This window comes from Oreochromis niloticus, linkage group LG17, assembly GCF_001858045.2.
Source record: "Oreochromis niloticus isolate F11D_XX linkage group LG17, O_niloticus_UMD_NMBU, whole genome shotgun sequence".
Taxonomy (NCBI): Eukaryota; Metazoa; Chordata; class Actinopteri; order Cichliformes; family Cichlidae; genus Oreochromis; species Oreochromis niloticus.
Window position 1 is genome coordinate 24,609,422 of NC_031981.2, and position 17,312 is coordinate 24,626,733.

General features: G+C 41.1%; 1 protein-coding gene across 10 annotated transcripts in view; it reads left to right on the top strand.

The window, feature by feature from the left end:
- pde4dip (phosphodiesterase 4D interacting protein) overlaps positions 1 to 17,312 on the top strand; it is a 90,632-nt gene that overhangs the window by 44,994 nt on the left and 28,326 nt on the right. For 3 of the 10 annotated variants that reach the window (XM_019346725.2, XM_019346727.2, XM_025899743.1), the window contains exons 1-7: positions 10,196 to 13,095; positions 15,227 to 15,364; positions 15,722 to 15,841; positions 15,988 to 16,080; positions 16,253 to 16,462; positions 16,573 to 16,731; positions 17,033 to 17,131. In XM_019346725.2, the coding sequence (XP_019202270.1) occupies positions 11,824 to 13,095; positions 15,227 to 15,364; positions 15,722 to 15,841; positions 15,988 to 16,080; positions 16,253 to 16,462; positions 16,573 to 16,731; positions 17,033 to 17,131 (2,091 nt within the window). In that variant the 5' untranslated portion in view covers positions 10,196 to 11,823. Of the gene's footprint in view, positions 1 to 692; positions 770 to 3,898; positions 4,023 to 4,108; positions 4,261 to 4,809; positions 4,925 to 7,154; positions 7,191 to 10,195; positions 13,096 to 15,226; positions 15,365 to 15,721; positions 15,842 to 15,987; positions 16,081 to 16,252; positions 16,463 to 16,572; positions 16,732 to 17,032; positions 17,132 to 17,312 lie in introns of those variants that run through there. The other 7 variants (XM_019346730.2, XM_013273524.3, XM_019346728.2 and 4 more) reach the window with 5 other exon arrangements.

Consider the following 17,312-nt stretch of genomic DNA (forward strand, 5'->3'; position numbering starts at 1 on the left):
TTTCTACCACCTATTTATAGACCTACTGAGCTACAGAGATATTGAATAGCACGTGAGACTTGGAAGCTTGTTTCGTGTGGCATACTACTGTACTCTATACTGACTGAATGACAATCACTGCAGAAATAAGGCCAATTTGATTATCACTGCTTCTAACTTTGGGTTGTGTTTTTTTGTTTTTTTGTTTTTTAAATTGGGTGCAACAGAGTGAAAAAGTAAAATTAGTACTTCTTCGTTCTTGAAGTCAGGGTAACTCATTCACTTCCACGTAGCTTTATCAGGATTGCTGGAGCCTACTCCAGCGACCATAGGGCAAAGGTAGTGTACACTGTGGAGGGGTTGCCAATCTGATGCAGGGCTAACACAGAGAGACAGACAACCATTCACTCTGTCATTCTCACCTATGGGCAATTTAAGATCCTTAATTAGCCTGACCCCACTCATTGCATGTCTTTGGACTGTGGGAGAAAGCCAGTGTACTTGAAGAGAACCCACGCAAACATGGGGAAAACATGCAAACTCTACAGAGGTAGGACAAGTGGTCCAGCTCTTCCAGGAAAAGAATATTGTAGCGCCTAAAATTTAGTCTGGCAATAATATAAAGTCTGTCCATGAAATATGATGCATGTGAAATTTCAGACCTGCAACTTTTTTATTGTTTCTTCTTATTCACGTCTATGATTTTCTTCCAGAATATTGAACTCAAGGTTGAAGTTGAGAGTCTGAAAAAGGAACTCGAGGAGAAACAAGAGCTTTTGGACAAAGCACAGTAAGTATTTGCAAAATCGTACTTTTCGTTTCCACTATTATCAAACAAATAATTCGCTAGCATCCCGTGAACATTTTAAAATTCAAAGCGGTTTCGAATACTCAACTACTTATGCACAGATTTGTTGAAATCCCTTTAGGGAAACCTCTGAGAGAAGCACAAAAACACTCCTTTCATCACTAGTTTGTTTCCCATGAGTCCAAAAGTACGTCAGCGCCAAGGAAAGCTCAGGACCCCACGGCCTCTCATCACACGCAAGCCTGCTGGCCTGTAGACTAACCTAGCTATCACAACACAAACTAAGCTCTAAGGAATGCATGGATTCAGCACGAAAATGCTTATGAAGTCCCTCTGAGTTCTGGGATAGAGGACAAAGAGGGTAGGAAACTGACAAGGTGGAGAAGAAGTGAGGGTCTTACTAAGGGTGGTTTTTGTTTTTTTAAAGGGGGAGGGTGATTAGAATATGGGAGTAGGCTGAGTAAAGGGCAGAGGTTTTATGGTTTGCTGAGTTGGGAACTATATGAGCTCCAGCACCTGTTTACAAGCCAGCTGTCTCCCTTTCTTTCTTCAAGCGTTCTCCTTTGCCAAACAATAAACGGAGCAGAATACTGAGATCAGGATGCAAACCTCAGATTACACCATTCAATGTGCATTTGATGCTTTTTCTGTAAATTTCCCTAAAGGGAAAGATGGTCCATGTTTTTCAGGAAAAGGCTATTTTTATTATTTTTATTTCCTGTTATCACAGCACAGTTTGTTGCTGTTATCACGTGTGGATAATATAAACAAGAAAAAAGAAAAAGAAAACTTAAAGACAACAAAGAACTGAGACAATCGGAGGTCTTAAATACACATGAGGCAACTGAGGGAAGTGGACACAGGAGGGTAATGAGACACAGCTGAAACTAAGCCAGAAAAGGAAGTAAAACAGAATACAAGAGACAAATGACTATCAAACAGGAAATCACTAACAGAGAAAAGAAGAGGGAGAACTAAATGAGGAATATAAATATTAAACACAGAAAATAAAACAACAAAGATTTCAGTAACAGAGGATGAAACACTGAGGCAAAAACTCAAAATATAAATATAATATAAATATAAAACACTGGGTCAAGGACCCAGAGCAAGGACACTTGTTCCTATTTTACACCTTGTATTGTAAAAGAGCTAACACTAACCCAAACCAACTTCACCCGAATTTCACACCTCTGTCAATATGAGACTGTCAGTAAAATCGGACATTTGAGGAACCAACTGTAGCTACACTTCAAAATCAGAATCAATAAAATAAGAGCATAAAAGAATAAAAGCAACCTCTAGTCATCATATAAATGGCATAAGAACAAACTTCTGTCATCTTGAAACTTTCCAAAATTCTGAATTTTAATTTATTTAATGTGTTTTTGTCTTATATAAAATATATATATATATATAAAAGAGTCTAATATAGCTAAATCCATAATCTTTTACTCATCAATGAGTTTTCATGGATTGTTTAAGATGGTAGCAACGATACGTAGTAACCTGAAGACTTTTTACGATACATTCAAAGCAGTAGTGAACGGTGCTATCAGTTATCAGGAGACAGTTTTCTATGATTGCCCACAGTCTGGGCCCACCATAGTGTGAACAATGTGAAATTAGTCACATGACAGTGAAAGATGAAAGCCCAAAATGAGCACGAGTAGTTTGTTGATAAGCTGAGTATAGAAGCCTGGTGTAGGCTTTTGCTATGTACTGGAATGTGTGTATGTTTACATTTGGGAAAAATATTCATATAAAAAATTAAAGTATTAAAGGCTTTTCTCTACTGGCCAAAAGCTCAATATAAAGCTGTAATGTTATTTTCATTGTATGGGAAATATGTCTGAATTTATTTTTCCTTGCTAAGCCTATAAAGGTCACCTCACTGTTTACTGAGTAACCCCAGTTTGAGGGAGAATTCAAGCTAACCAATAACTGTTACAGCTAAATGTAGTTCAGCATTGCTTTTAAATCAGAGTTATCAAACCCCTCGCCAGAAATACATTTATACCCGTTTAAGCAACACATAATGATTTATTACAATGATTTATTATTAAATGGCATTTTTGTGACGTTTTTGTAAGGTTTCAAATATAGTCAAATAAGACTTGCATTGCTGTGGCAGAAAGAAGATGAATAGGTCATTTCATGACACAACTCAGCGCTGCCGATTTAAAACACAGCAACATAAAATATAGCAAATGTGCAAACTGTTCTAATTATGTGGGGGCGATGCTGTGACTTATAAAGTAGCTGCTTATTCTGTTAGCTAATGTAGGCTAGATCAGCAGATATTACTCGCTAATTTTAGCTTTCAGGCCATTAGTCTGCTGCCATATCGCACATTGTCAGCCAAGGAGCTTATGTTCTTTATTCTTTTAATATTTCAGTTAGTTAAAGATTTCTTTTCCTTTTCTGGTCAAATTGGGCTTCATTATTTAATAGTACGGCTCCAGTTTAGGTGACAGCAAGTCAAAAGCATGTTACCTGTCAACAGCCAGCAGCAGCCCATATTCAGTTTGAATATTTCTATAAATAACACAGATCAGTGTGCCTTTTAATGGGTTGTAAAGTCTGTTTCACTGTAACATTTAACTTTTTGTTGACTGCACCAATACTGCAGAGAGAAGGAGAGAAAGAGAACAGGATGAAGATGGCAAAGAGGGAGTCTTTGCTCTGGGATTGATAGCTAACAGCTAGCCAGTAAAACCAGTGTGGTATATTAAAATCACTGATTATTCATTCTGATTTATTCATAGACACTGCAACAGGTAATCCAATGGATTACGTTGCTTTTAAAGACAAGGGGTGCGATTTGAGGTTTGCAAATAGTACACATTAGATACTTTGAGAATAAATTAGGGTTAGTATGTTACCCAAGTTGGGGATTGAACCACCAACCTTCCGATTAGCAGGTGACCTGCGCTACCGCCTGAGTTACAGTCAATCTCTCAAGTGAGGCTCCTGGTAGAGGACCCGAGCTCGAAGATGATGCAACTGTGGTGAAACTGTGGTGTGGTTAGGAAGGCTGAATACGTTTGGGATTATTTTATTTTAGTACTTCGTGTGCAAGTGAATTGTTATTCATTTCAACTCATACAGATCGACGGCAAGGAGCCTGTCTAATCAAAATGAAGCAGAGTTGCAGCGGCGTCTGGTGGTGCAGCAGGAGGAAATCAACCACTTACATGAAATCATGGCAACCAAAGTCCGGCTACTGCAAGAGGTACAGATAGCAGCACTGGCTAAGCAGCGTCATGGTACTAACAGGCAAAATTAGATTTATTCTGATGAGAACACGCATATATTCAGGAGGCTGAGCTGGCACGAGTTGAGGCTGAACGGATGGCCTCACTGGCAAACTCCGAGAACCAGCGCTACCTCACTCTTGAGAAACAGATGGTGGAGAAGAGTCAAGCCTCTGGTGGAATACTCAACTTGCAAGCCCTGACTGACAAAGACAGGTAATTTAATATGTAGCTAACCACAGATTTACAACCAAAATCCCAGTTTATACAGCTTATTGCACTGTACATTATGAGTGCATTGGAGTTTTTCAGGGGGGTTTGATGAACCTCACCATGTGTTTAATTTTATTGATTTCACTTTGGGGTTTTTTTTTTATCATTGTGGCAAATCAGTATTTAGTACAATGAATTAAATACATGTGTTGTGCTAATTTTAATAAATAATTAATTCATAAAAACAAATCATTGCACAGTGTCTGATTATCACCTGAAAACACCAGCTTTTCAATTTTTGATGTGACTGCATTTTGGTGGCACATGAATACCCGTGCATAGTGGCACAGCGGTTACCACTGTTGGCTCATAGCAAGAAGGCCCTGTGTTCAACTCCACCATCTGGTCGGGGTCTTTCTCTGTGGACTTTGCGTGTTCTGGTCTGTTGCAGACAAGTAACAGATTGGTGACGTGTCTCTTACCCCATATCAGCTGGGGTAAACTGCAGCTTTAGCTGCATTAATGCTTGTCTCTGTTTCTTCTTTTTACCAGAGTGATTGAGGAGCTGACACAGGAGAAACATTCACTGCATCTTCGAGTCAAAGAGCTTGAAGTGAGACTTCAAAACCCTTCCTCTTCTCTGCACAAAGACAAAGGAGAAACTGAGGTATTTTCATCATATTCCTTACATCAACATAAGAGGGTGAGGCGATCATGCATGCACGCACAATCTTAATATTGCAAATATTGTTATACTTTATTGCTTCTTTTGCTATAAAACTGAAGAAGAAATGACAGAGTTCAGCTGACCCTAATAAGTGATTTATTTTCCTATTATGTGCAGCTGAAAGCACATAGTGATTATCTGAGGTGCTCTATACTAGACAGGTGTTGTCGAGCCCCAGTGCTCCACAGTAGTCACGTCAGTTTTATTAAGTCGTTAGAGCCAAACCAGTAAGCAAGAGACATTAAAGAAAATATTTTGGCTGCAATCAACAAGCTGTTTATTTATCTAAGTCACTTGAGAAACACCTACAGTTAGTAAAATATACCTAAAATATCTTTTGGTTTTAACAGCTAATTACAAAAAAGACATTTAATTCTTTTATGTTTTAAATAATTTTTTTTCTTATCTCTTTCAGTCTCTATCAAATAAAATAATTATAAGATGTGATAATCAAAATAACTTTTGCAGACTTACATTTCTGTGCTATTTCAGAGGTTTCTTGAAGGTCTTTAAACTATGTTTTGAGTCTCTCGTGTATATTTAAATAATTTATGAGGAGTAAACCAAGAGCTTGCTGCTCCTCAGTTTTCACATCAGCAATACACCCTCGGCTGTAAGGGTATAGCTAAGTTTAGAACGAAGTGGAAGAGTAGCCCTTAAGCGCACATATCCAAGCAGCTAATTACCTGTGGTGTCACGGTCTTTGTAAGTGATACTCATTTTCTGTGGGTTGGACCAGGGACAGCAGAGGGAGTGATCTGGAAGTGGGTTCAGGGCAAACCAGAGAAGCACAGATAGTTGACCCAAATGCAGGACAGAGCCGAGGCTTAATTTTGGGGGTCGACCTGGTGGCAGAGGAGATGGAAAAGATAGTAACACCAGTATAGGTGTTATCCCCACTGGAAGGCGCACAGGAAGCCAACAGTGGAGGAGGAGCTTGTCAGGTGGTCAAGGAGTGAGACGATAATGACTATGGCAAAATTGGACCCTCTCGCTCTGGCTCAGGTAATTTGGGCTTTGACAGCAGAAGTCCAAGATCTGAGTCAGGAAGCACCAGCTGGAATCTTTGCCAGAGAAAGAGGAAAGAAAAATGCAGGACACACAGACTTGACAGGCTAGAATCTGATAGCACCAATCCAACCACCTCAGAAGAAAGGGTTGACAGGCTACAGGCAAAAAACAAAGTCTCTGAATTAGCCAACTTAGGAGCTCTGCACGGTCTTTGGGTTAGCTGGCACACAAATAGAGCAACAGAGTTTTGTTTATAGCTCTCAGTTTCACTCGAGCTGGCTGAAGGACCAACAACTGGACAAGAGCAACAACTGCAATAGTCCACAACCAGCTGTTTGGCACTGTTCCTTGGTGACAGTAAACAGCTACAGTTTGTAAATGGCCATCTGACAATTGCACTGAGGCTCTGTGTAGGATCGACACACAACCTTGCCGACCCTTTATTGTACTGCTTGTCTCAAAATAGGACTTGCCTCTGAATTATATCGCAGCATTACAACTATCCATTTTTTCCCACTCATATGGTCCAATGGCATTTAATATTTAGATGTGGAATATTAAATATTTTCCAACGTTTTTTCATCTTTCAAAAAAATCCAAAGGTCTTTTGCTTAGTAGACGGACTTCAGACATTGACTGTGATCCAGACACGTGTGCCAGTCCTGGTCTAAATTCTTTACTGGTTGCCTCAACCCCCCTTCTCATCTTCTGTCACTTTGTTCTGGCTCAAACAGCAGATAGGTCAACCCAGTAAGATATGAAACTGTTTTTATATCTGCATGTGGGTCAGTGGAACATTGGCACAGTAGACAGCTCACGCCACCATCAAGCTAAAAATATGTGCACCTTATTAGGACCATGTAAACCCCTGTATGGTTATGTTTTTCTGCTTGCATTTGAACGAATATATCATTTTTACCATCTCTACTTATTTTCAACAAATACTGTACTTTGAACCTGATGCAGCTCCTAAAATGTTCAGTCTGAGCCTCAACACACACCTCATCAACAAATAATGAGGTGGACGAAGAAGGTGTTGATGGGGACAGCTGCCTTTGTAGCTCAAAATCAAGGTTTTGACCTGTGAGAGCTATAAAGTAGTAATAAGAAACCATGTTGATGGTTTGTGTGTGACATTATTGCACTTGTTTCTTTACAGTGTGAGCACGAGTGCAGAGTTCATGCACAGATGCAGGTAGGACAAAACTTTACTTGTGAGATCTTTTAACTTTTACCCACTGCACCATATTCTGCATTTATATTCTGATAGCTACCCAATCTCACGTCTACATTTTTACTGGCAGCTTTTGTTGGTGGTGTGCATGTAAGACAAGGAGGCCCATGTTCTCCGTTCATAGACAAGTAGCTCCACCTTCTGTTACTTAATCCACACTGCACATACAGTATGACTGTAGCATCAGACTGTAGCATTTACAGTAAACATGAACCCTCTCCAACTGTAACTGTTGCCAGCTGATATTAATCTGTAGATAAAGAAATATTCAGATATGTGCCTATATATGAACTTTATTTATGTCTAAAAAATCGATTAGCACATTTCTTTCTGATTCATGAGGACATTTGTGCAATCTTACACTTATGGCTTGGATACTTTTACTTATATTACCAATATTTTTCCTTTTTTCTAAATAATTCTTTTGACATTTCACGAGTCCTTTCTACTTTTCTCAAGTATTTCCTAATTTCGGTCCTCCTTTATGTGCTTCTTCCCATGTTCAGCTGACTTATAAAATACAAATTTCCAAAGCTACGAAACAACGGAATTCAATACTCCTCTCATTTTTAAACACCCAAACATATATGTTCAACGCTTTCACTGCTTGTTTAGATAGTAAAATTAGGATTTTAGGAATGTCATCATTTAAAACTGAAGTTTCTACACCTGATATTTTTGTCATCATAAAAGGTCCAGGTAAAAGAAAAATACATTCAAGAGTATTGCACATTTACCCTTTAAAGGGTAATATCACGTTCATAATTAAAATATCAACAAAAACATTTTAACTGCTTGAATATTGTTTCTTGTGAAACACTGACATGGGTCCTAGTTTTTTCCCCTGTGTTCTGAGTATATATTCCCCTTATCCACCTCCGGGGTGGCTGTAGCTGAGGTGGTAGAGCTGATCATGTATTACTCAGAAGGTTGGTGATTCAGTCTCGTCGTGCGCCAGTCTGCATGCCATTAATGAGTGTGTGAATGTTAGGTAGAAAAAGCATGGGGGGGGTTGGGGGGAGTGTTTGTGTGAATGAAGCAAGTTGTGTAGAGAAGCGCTATATAAAAACCAGTCTGGGTTTTTATTATGATTACATTCTAGTTTTCACTGTCTAGTCTCCTAGTTTAGTATTTTCACTGTTTCCTAGTTTATTCATGTTTCTACTTCTCAGTTCCTTGTTTCATTTGGTTCCCTTTCATGTCCAGACTCATCCCTGTGTCCTCCCTAGTGTCCCAGTATGCAGGCAGTCTTGACTCCCCTTTCTGTCTGTGTGTCGAGTTCTATACTTTCCATCGTATTTTGCCAGTCCCTCATCTCGTGTTTCTTGTAGTTGTCTTTGGCCTCGGTCTTTCTGTGTCCAAGTTATATAGTTATTTCCTATCCTGCTTCTTTTGTCTCTTGCCCAGGTTTCATCTTTTGTCTCCTCTTTGTCAGGTTCATGTGTCTTTGTCTCTGTCTCAGTGTTTATGCTTCCTCTTTTATTTTGATAGCCTGTGTCTCTTGTGCGTTCAGTTTTGCTTCCCCTTTTTCACTACTCCTGATTTGTCTCTGCTGTTACCGCAGCTGTCTCTACTTCCCTAATCACACTCCTGTATGTAGATATTTTCTCAGTCTCCCTTTGTGTCTTGTTAGAATGTCAGGTCACCGTCCATCTGCACGTCCTTGTTATTGTGTTTTCCAGCCTTAGCCCTATTTTAAGTTCCATTCAGTTTATGTTTCAATTATTATTGTATCCTAATCTTCAGCTGGAACAAAGGCTTGTGTTTCTCTTTCTAAAATTAGGAGACACAGTTCCTTAAAGAGCATCAGCAAGGATCAGTGTCAGTGCAGAGTCATGTCACATGTACAGTATATTTCTGCGAATATAGTCTCATTTTCCTCATCAGTACCAGTTATAATTAAATCAGTTTTTCCTGGCGGCTCAACACACAGAAGGAATCGGTTGTTTAACTAGCACAGCAACAACTGACACATCTGGGAGAGAAAAATTGGGCGGGGATATCTGTTCTGTCTGCATCAGTGTTCATTTTCTGCTGTCACCCTTTGGTATTTCTGCCACTTAAAAAAAAGTAAACAGTGGGTGCAGTCTGTCAGCACTGTTTGGTACTTATCTCTGATTAGGATTAATGGATTTTTGATTGCGTGCCTCATTCTAGCCGATCAGTTTTTAGTGTTGTGTCTCCAGTGGCTTGTAGGGTGACAAATGTAGATGCAGCAAGGGCCAGAATAGTGTGTGTTGGCCCACACACTCTGAGGAAAATAAATCACATGTGAGAGCAGTTGTATCAACAAAACACAGCTAGCCTGCTTCAATAAGGAAAGATGGATGAAGCTTTTTAAGTGTGTGTGTGTGTGTGTGTGTGTGTGTGTGTATTGGAGGGGCTTCTTTTAAGAGGACAGTGGGCTGCTTCTTGATTAAAGTGTCATGTGATTCACTGACATCAATTCCAGAGAAATAACAGCCCATTTGCCTCCCTCCTTTCCCCTTTCATGCTGTGTGACACACATATCAAGGCCAGACTGGGAGTGTGTGCCCCTGGGAAAGGCATGAACTCATTCCACGCTGACAATTTAGAGATTAGATTTAGATTTAATGAACCTGATGGAAAACACACAGGGCTAATTTTACTGACACATACACACACACACAAGCTGGAAATGAAAAGTTAGATTTTTAATTAAACAAGCTGTCACACCCTGATTTAATATGGATGATATGAAAGGGAATTAGCAGAGGTTTTTGCACATGGAACATCATATGTAGTGTTAGTCCTTGTTACTGCCATTTGATTGCTTATAGATTTGCACAGAGATGATTAAAAGCCAAATAAAAACGGTAAACGGGTTAAGATTTTCAGTGAAAAAAAATCACATCTTATTTATTTTTATATTTCGTCATTTTAAATATGGAGAGATCAAAATATCATATTAAACCGTATGGTTATCTTTCAAAAAATCTCTTTACAATACAAATGAACAGCGACTACGTTAATATTAATAACCTGTTATGACTGGAATAACAGTCATAAAACAAATTTGTAATAACACAATCAAAATAAACTATTTTTGTAACTGTAAGAACAGACTGTTTACCTTGCATCTGCACGTCAGTTTTACTGTTCGCTTAACCATTTTTTAACATATTTTCATAGGAACTTTTACTTACAGAGAAACATAAATGTTTATGTTGACGGTTAGGATAAGAGTGAATTAAGAGGCGTCATCTTTTGCCTGAAGAAATCCAGAAATTTCATTTGAAAGACAGTCACTAGATTTAAAGGGAAGGGCTCACCAACCCCACCCCGCCGTTCAGCCGAGCCAAGAAAATGGTTCAGTCCTGCCTTCTACACGAGGTCTCACTCTGACGCTGATAATATGGACTGGGGGTGGGGGGGGGGTCATTTATTAAAAACTACTGGTTTAACTAGACATAGCCAGGAGATACATTAGAGTACAGAAAGACACCAAAAAAAAATAATTTGGCTTGATTTGAATGCGTTACAACATTTTTTTTTATGGGCTTTTGGTGTCGAAAAGAATTCAGTAGTGAAACTCGTTGCCGTCGTCGTCGTTATTACCAAAGATGTACTGTTTCCATAGCATATCTGTGGCCAGATTAACTGTGTAAAGTGGACTAGTGTCACAGGAGGGAAAAGGCAGATTTGAAAAAAAGAACCCCGGGATTGGCACACGAGATTATTTCGAGCCTCAGAGTGAGACATCCTCTCTTTGTTACACGATCTTTGGTTTCAGTCCGCGTTGCCTCGTTGTCTCGTTTTGAAAGCAGCCGGACGATTGACAGCCTCCGCTGATAAAGTGGACACAGCTGAACGGGGACGCAGACGGGAGCCGGTAAACCTTCGACCATCCAAATCGCTGACAAAGGAAGGAAATCGCTTTTTGTTTCCGTGGTCGTTTCCGTTTGTTACCTGGTAGCAGCTGCGGCAGAGAGATGCTGTCATATAAAGAGACGTCATTGATTTCAAAGGCAGAAAAAACCGCTGTTGTGGCACACTTAACGGGATCATTCAGGTGGAAACGGCGGGGTTGAAATTCTGCGCAGGAGTGAGATTTGAGTGAACGTCTGTGCTTCCCCACCAAGGAAGTGAAACCCATGACAGAGAAGATTCATTCACATCCGCTCCGAGGGGAAATGTCTTTGGCTCAATTAAAGGCGCTGATCACGTTGCTCAGACGTAACAGCCCGATCGAAAGGTTTGAGTAATCAGGGAAACGTGGCCAGATACGGATGCTGCTGCAGTTTGTTTGTCTCCATTAACTGGCCTGCCATTTTTTGATCTGACAAAATGGATAAATAAAATGTCTGAATAGACTGCCGCCTCTTTTTTTTCCCCCTGCAGTTATTCAGTCCATCATAAAACATTTCTGCCCAAGATTCAGTTTGGTTCAGATGTGACTCTAGACTCTGAATTCATCTTCCTCCTTTATCCATTTAATGGATAACTTGGAAAAACGTAGTAGCTCGGGACAGAAGCATCGTCTTTTATCCAGCCCTGCAATGAAATTCTTACATGCATCGAAAGGAAGTGACTTTTAAAGCTCTTTTGTGTTATCAGTTCGCCACGTGTTGTGATGCTAGACGTGGTAAAGATGAAGGAGACTTGCAGGATCTGTGCCCGTGAGCTCTGTGGCAACCAGCGCAGATGGATTTTCCACCCAACAGCCAAGCTCAATCTGCAGGTGCTGCTTTCCCACGCGTTGGGCCGTGAGCTGACCCGGGATGGCCGTGGTGAGTTTGCGTGCTCAAAGTGCACCTTCATGTTGGACCGCATGTACCGCTTTGATACAGTGATCGCCCGAGTGGAGGCATTGTCTCTGGAGCGTCTCCACAAGCTGCTGCTGGAGAAAGACCGGCTGAGGCAGTGTATTGGAGGCCTGTACCGGAAGAACAACTCAGAGGAGTGTAGCGTGGCCCCCGCTCCATCCAGTGTCAGAGCCGTGACTGAGATGGGGTCTGAAGACGCTCCTGTGGTGGATCTGTCATCACTCCAGGATGTAAGATACTCGGACATGATCCAGGACGATCTGACCTACTCCGTGTATGAGTCATGGGCTGATAAGGAATACCCTGCCCTGGACCATCATCACCACCACCTCCACCAGTGCACAGGAGCAGACTCCCTCTCTGGTCACAAGCAGAGGCGATGTAGGGGTTGTGCTGCACTTCGAGTTGCCGATTCTGATTATGAGGCTGTATGTAAGGTTCCTAGAAGGCTCGGGCGCAGAAGCACATCCTGCGGCCCAACTACCCGCTGCTCAACAGCCACACAGGAAGTGGAGTATGTGGCCAGAGGCCCTGGAGCTGATACAGCCATCACCTTTGAGTCACCTTCTGCTGGGATGGAACCTGAAAAGACCATTTGTGAGCAGAAGAGTTCCAGTCCTGCATCATCTGTGGAGTCTCTCAACACCACTGTAGATGTCAGTTGCCTTCCTTCAGATCATAAAGAGAAGGAAGAAACTGACCCAGAGAAAGATGGAAGTGAGGCAGTGGTGAGAAGAGACATTCAGTGGGACAAGACCCCATGTGAGAGCTTCCTCGCTGGGTTTGAGATGATGCTGACCCTCTTGCGGGGTTGTGAGCACCGACCAGTGAAATCCCGAAGGGGCAGCAAGATCCCAGTTCTAGTCAAAACCAAACCGGAGCGAGGCCTGCCACTACCCCTGCACCTATCACTGAGGTCGCCATATGCAGAGACAGCAGACTGTGAGCTGCACACCCACCACAGTATACCAGAGATCGTGACCCCATGTCCCCAACAGGAGCTGCAGGCTGAGCTGGAAGAGATGGAGGAGCAGTGGATGGATGAATATGTTCTGTGTGGGCCATTTCAGTTTCAGCAGGTACATCAGAAGCCGTGAATACTGGATGGCCTTTAAACTTAGCTCATTCAATTTGCAGCAGTAATAGTTATAGCTTTTTAATGGGAAGCATGTTCCAAAGCCTAAAGATCTGGGTGCCTCTCAGGCTTGAAAGGTGTAATAGTCTTTTGGGTTGCACTTTATAAAATACTTGTCTGGGTTGGGTTGCTTTAAAATCTTATTTACAGTCAAAGTGCCGACTTCTTGCACCTGTAAACAGCCTTAAATTAGTTGCAAACTCTAAAACAGACTATATATAAATAAAAAATATAAATAAATATAATATAATAATATGGAGAACTTTGTACAAAAATTATAGGTAGTAAAAAGCACTGAAGTTATTTTTTTTTTTTTTATCAAAAAAGTGAGTACAAACTAGGAGACAAGTGTCAGATTTGCTCCACATTAGAATCAGATGAAGGGGGGTCAGAATAAAGCAAACTATTTCTGACCAGCATCCACACTGAGTGAGGTCAGACTCCTCTGAATCTTCTGTCTTGCTTGTCTCCTTCACTGCTGACAAAGCTGAACACACTCACCGCCTTGATTACCCTCAAAGGAAGCATAAATAACCCTCTTTTACGGTATCTTAGCGACCCTTCCGTTGCTATGGAAACCGTTTCCAAGGTCTTCACCCATCGCTCTGTAAAGGCTCTTCTGTCTACTGCAGCTTCATAACTTCTATTGTCATGTTAATGAACAGTTAAAATGTGGTTCAGTCTGAAAGGAGCGTACAGACACACAACAGCTATGTGATAGTCTCTTATTGTCAAATATACACGGCTATTGTAATGCAATACACAAAACTGCACAGTGCACACATTAGTCCAGGAATGAAGAAATAAATATGTCATTCATAGAACTAAACTCTGGATTATTTTGCTGAGATTTATGTACACTTGCAGTAAAGTACTCAAAGCTTCTCTTCATTGTGTAAGATCAGCAGAACTGTTAGAAGTTTTCTGGGTCTTATTCTGTTTCCTCTCTCTATGGCCTCCAAAGATGTAGAGCAGCTGTCTTACAGTGCAATTTATGACCAGGTTCATACAGAAATACTGCTTTCTGAAGCAAATAGGAGGCTCACCGAGTCAAATCAGGAAAATATCTGGTGATTTTTTTGTTATTTGATACTTGCTTACTACAATACAGACTGTCCCGAGGCTCACAAATGGGGAATTCTGTTGTTAAATTCCTGACTACTGAGACCATGTTTGGGGAAAAAAAGGTTTACTTCACATTTATTGAAAAGGCCTTGGAAAAGTATATTTTAGTGTATGTAGGACTTGATGAATGGTTTTGACCAGAAATCAATGTTTCAAATGTTCCCGACTGTTGTTTTAAAACACATTTCAGTAAATGAACCTGGGATGACACAATTTCTAAGCACCTGCAAGTATCTTATTCTGCATTATGTTGCATATCAGATTATTTAATTACGTCAGACAACATAGTGATGTGAATATTAGCCCCATTCTAGTGTAATTTGTTAATATATGGAAAATGAAGCGATCGTTTCTCTGGTACAAATCCAGTTGGTTTACGCTTTCTTTCTTTTCACCGCACTGCTTGACACAGTGTTGCTCTGGGACACAGCTGAAATGACTCTGCGCACAGAGCTAATAATGTCTCCGAGGGCTGAGTGACATCACATCATTACAGTCTCATAAAAACAAAAACAAGGAAGTCAACAAAATGCTGCTATGGCAACACCCACTTCCAGAGGAAGCCATCCAACACCAAGCTGACATCACTTTCCACTTTCACTCCATCATCCACACGACAGCTGCAGCAATAATAAAAGACTGTGTTTATCTGGAGGACTATAACTTTTAATCCTTGGTTCAGAACCAAACTTTAAATTTAGGTTTGTCATAGCTCATAATAACCCACAAGTATACATTCGTAACATGTGATGGAAAGAAAAGCAGACTAATCAGACTGCTACTATAACGTTGTAGTCAGCAAATGTTAAGACTTAACAACTGTATTCATGAATCATCAGTTATGATAAAAATGTACTGTTTCATCTCCATACCTCATCATAATCTACTAACACATTCTCCTCACTGGCTAATCTGTCCTGCTTCCTCCTGTTTTTGTTTTTTTTTTCCAGCGATTGATTGACAAGCAGCAGGGTCAGCTCAGTTATTATGAGAGTGCTGCAGGTCAGTGTGTTGGCGAGCTGCAGAAGGCCCAGGATCAGGTGCGCTCACTACAGGCCAAGATCAGAGAGAGCGAGACGAGGAACCAGGTACAAAGACACCAGTCTCCAAAACTACAGCTTCATCTTCTTTTTGCCTTCATATACTTTGAGCTTGAAACATGACACTGTCAAAATATCCACTTATACAGCTCTTAGGAGAGCTGAAGCCTATCCCTGCTAATATTTGGCCAATGGCAAGGCACACCCTGGACAGATCGCTGGTGTTTTGCAAGGCCAACACAGACAGACAGTCATTCACACTTACATTCATACGTACAGTTAGTTTAGAATTGCCAATGAATCTAACTTGTATATCTTTGGACTGTGGGTGAGAACATACGAACACATGCCATAATATATTCCAGATAATGTGGAATTTCTGTATGGGTGTTTGTGTGTATGTAGAAGCTGCAGGAGCGTCTAGGTGAAATGGAGCTGGAACTGCGATCGGCCCAAGAGGATGCCCAGCAACAGGAGAGAAATATCCAGAACCTCACTGATACTGTAAACTCCAAACAGGCAGAGGTACAGTAGTGATAAATAAGGCTTGATAGTAAATAAAGGAGGGAATTCAAAATCTGAACATTGCAGAGAGGATGAAAGTAAGGTCAGAGGTGAAAGTGGTGAAAACCCCACAGTTTCACACATGAATTGTGCCTTTGTTTGTGCAGGTTGCAGAGCTGTACAGGGTGATTGAGGAGCAAAATAAGACACTGTGTTCACTCAAAGAGCTTGCCAACCGCAACCAGCTGCAGCAGCTGCAGGTTGGTCCTCCACACACAATTTTGTTTTATTAATTACCAAGCTGCTTATCTAAAATAATTTTTCAGCATACAATAAAAACATGTTTCAGAGTTGAGTTTAGTTTCGTTCCTGTTTGGTTCCTCACCTGCCCCTTTATGTCTTTCTTTCTTCCCTGACTGGTTTTACTTGCAGGCGTCTGGTGCGGAGACTATTAGAGGTCAGGGTGAGGTCCTGGCTCTGCAGGCCTCTCTGTTCCAGGCTCAACTGGAGCTGCAGGCTGGACAGAGAGCCCAGTGTCAGGCAGTCAGGACTCAGGAGAACCTGAACCGGGCCCTGGAGAGACAAGAGAAAGAGCTGCAGGGGTCGCTGGAACACAAGAGGGAGACAGAGAGACACAACCAGGTGAGAAAATGATTTTTTTTTTTTAATGAGGGTGTTTTCGGCGTTCTTCTTTTCTTTAATTGCATTGTGGTTCTTTTCACTTTATCATGTCGTGCATTTGCGACACTCAGGAGCTGCAGCTAGCTCTAGAAAAGGCTCGATCAGCTCTCCAGGAGAGAGAGGAGCAACTGAGAGAGGGTGAGCGAGAGAGACAGAGAGAAAAGGAGGAGAGAGAGAAGATCATCAGTGAGCTGAAGGCTTCCCTGAAGACCAAAGAACAGCTGGTGGAGGTCGGACACAATCAAACAGACTGTAAACAGTAAACAAACCATCATGTTCAACGCTAATAAATACAAACCGATCTCATTCTTGTCAATATTGTATAATAAACACAGAAGTGCACATGACTAATGCTTAAAATGCTCCGCATCTGAGCAGAGAACAACAAAACTAAAAGTAAGATGAGCTGCAGTTGCTCTCACAGCCCCTAGACGCTTTATGAAAACTTCAGCTCCATTTAAGCTCTATTTTGTCTTTGTGGATAAATAGGATTGTAATTACTCTGCAGCTGACGGTCTGTTTGCTGTCCAGCAGGACTGCTGTGAGTTCTTGGAGGATCCAACGGAGAAAAGAGACTCTATGCTTCAGAAACTTCGCCAGCGTATAAAGGAGCGAGACAGAGCTCTGGAGGTAAACACAGCAGTACGCACGCCAACACATGACAAAAGCCAAAACAATTAGACCAACACAACATGTCCTGTGAACTCCTTTATATCATGTTAATTGTTAGTCGTCTAAGATGGTTGAGTTTGTGGGCTTAGGTTTTAAAACATGTCATTTTAGTTAGATGGAGGTTAAAACAACTTTATTT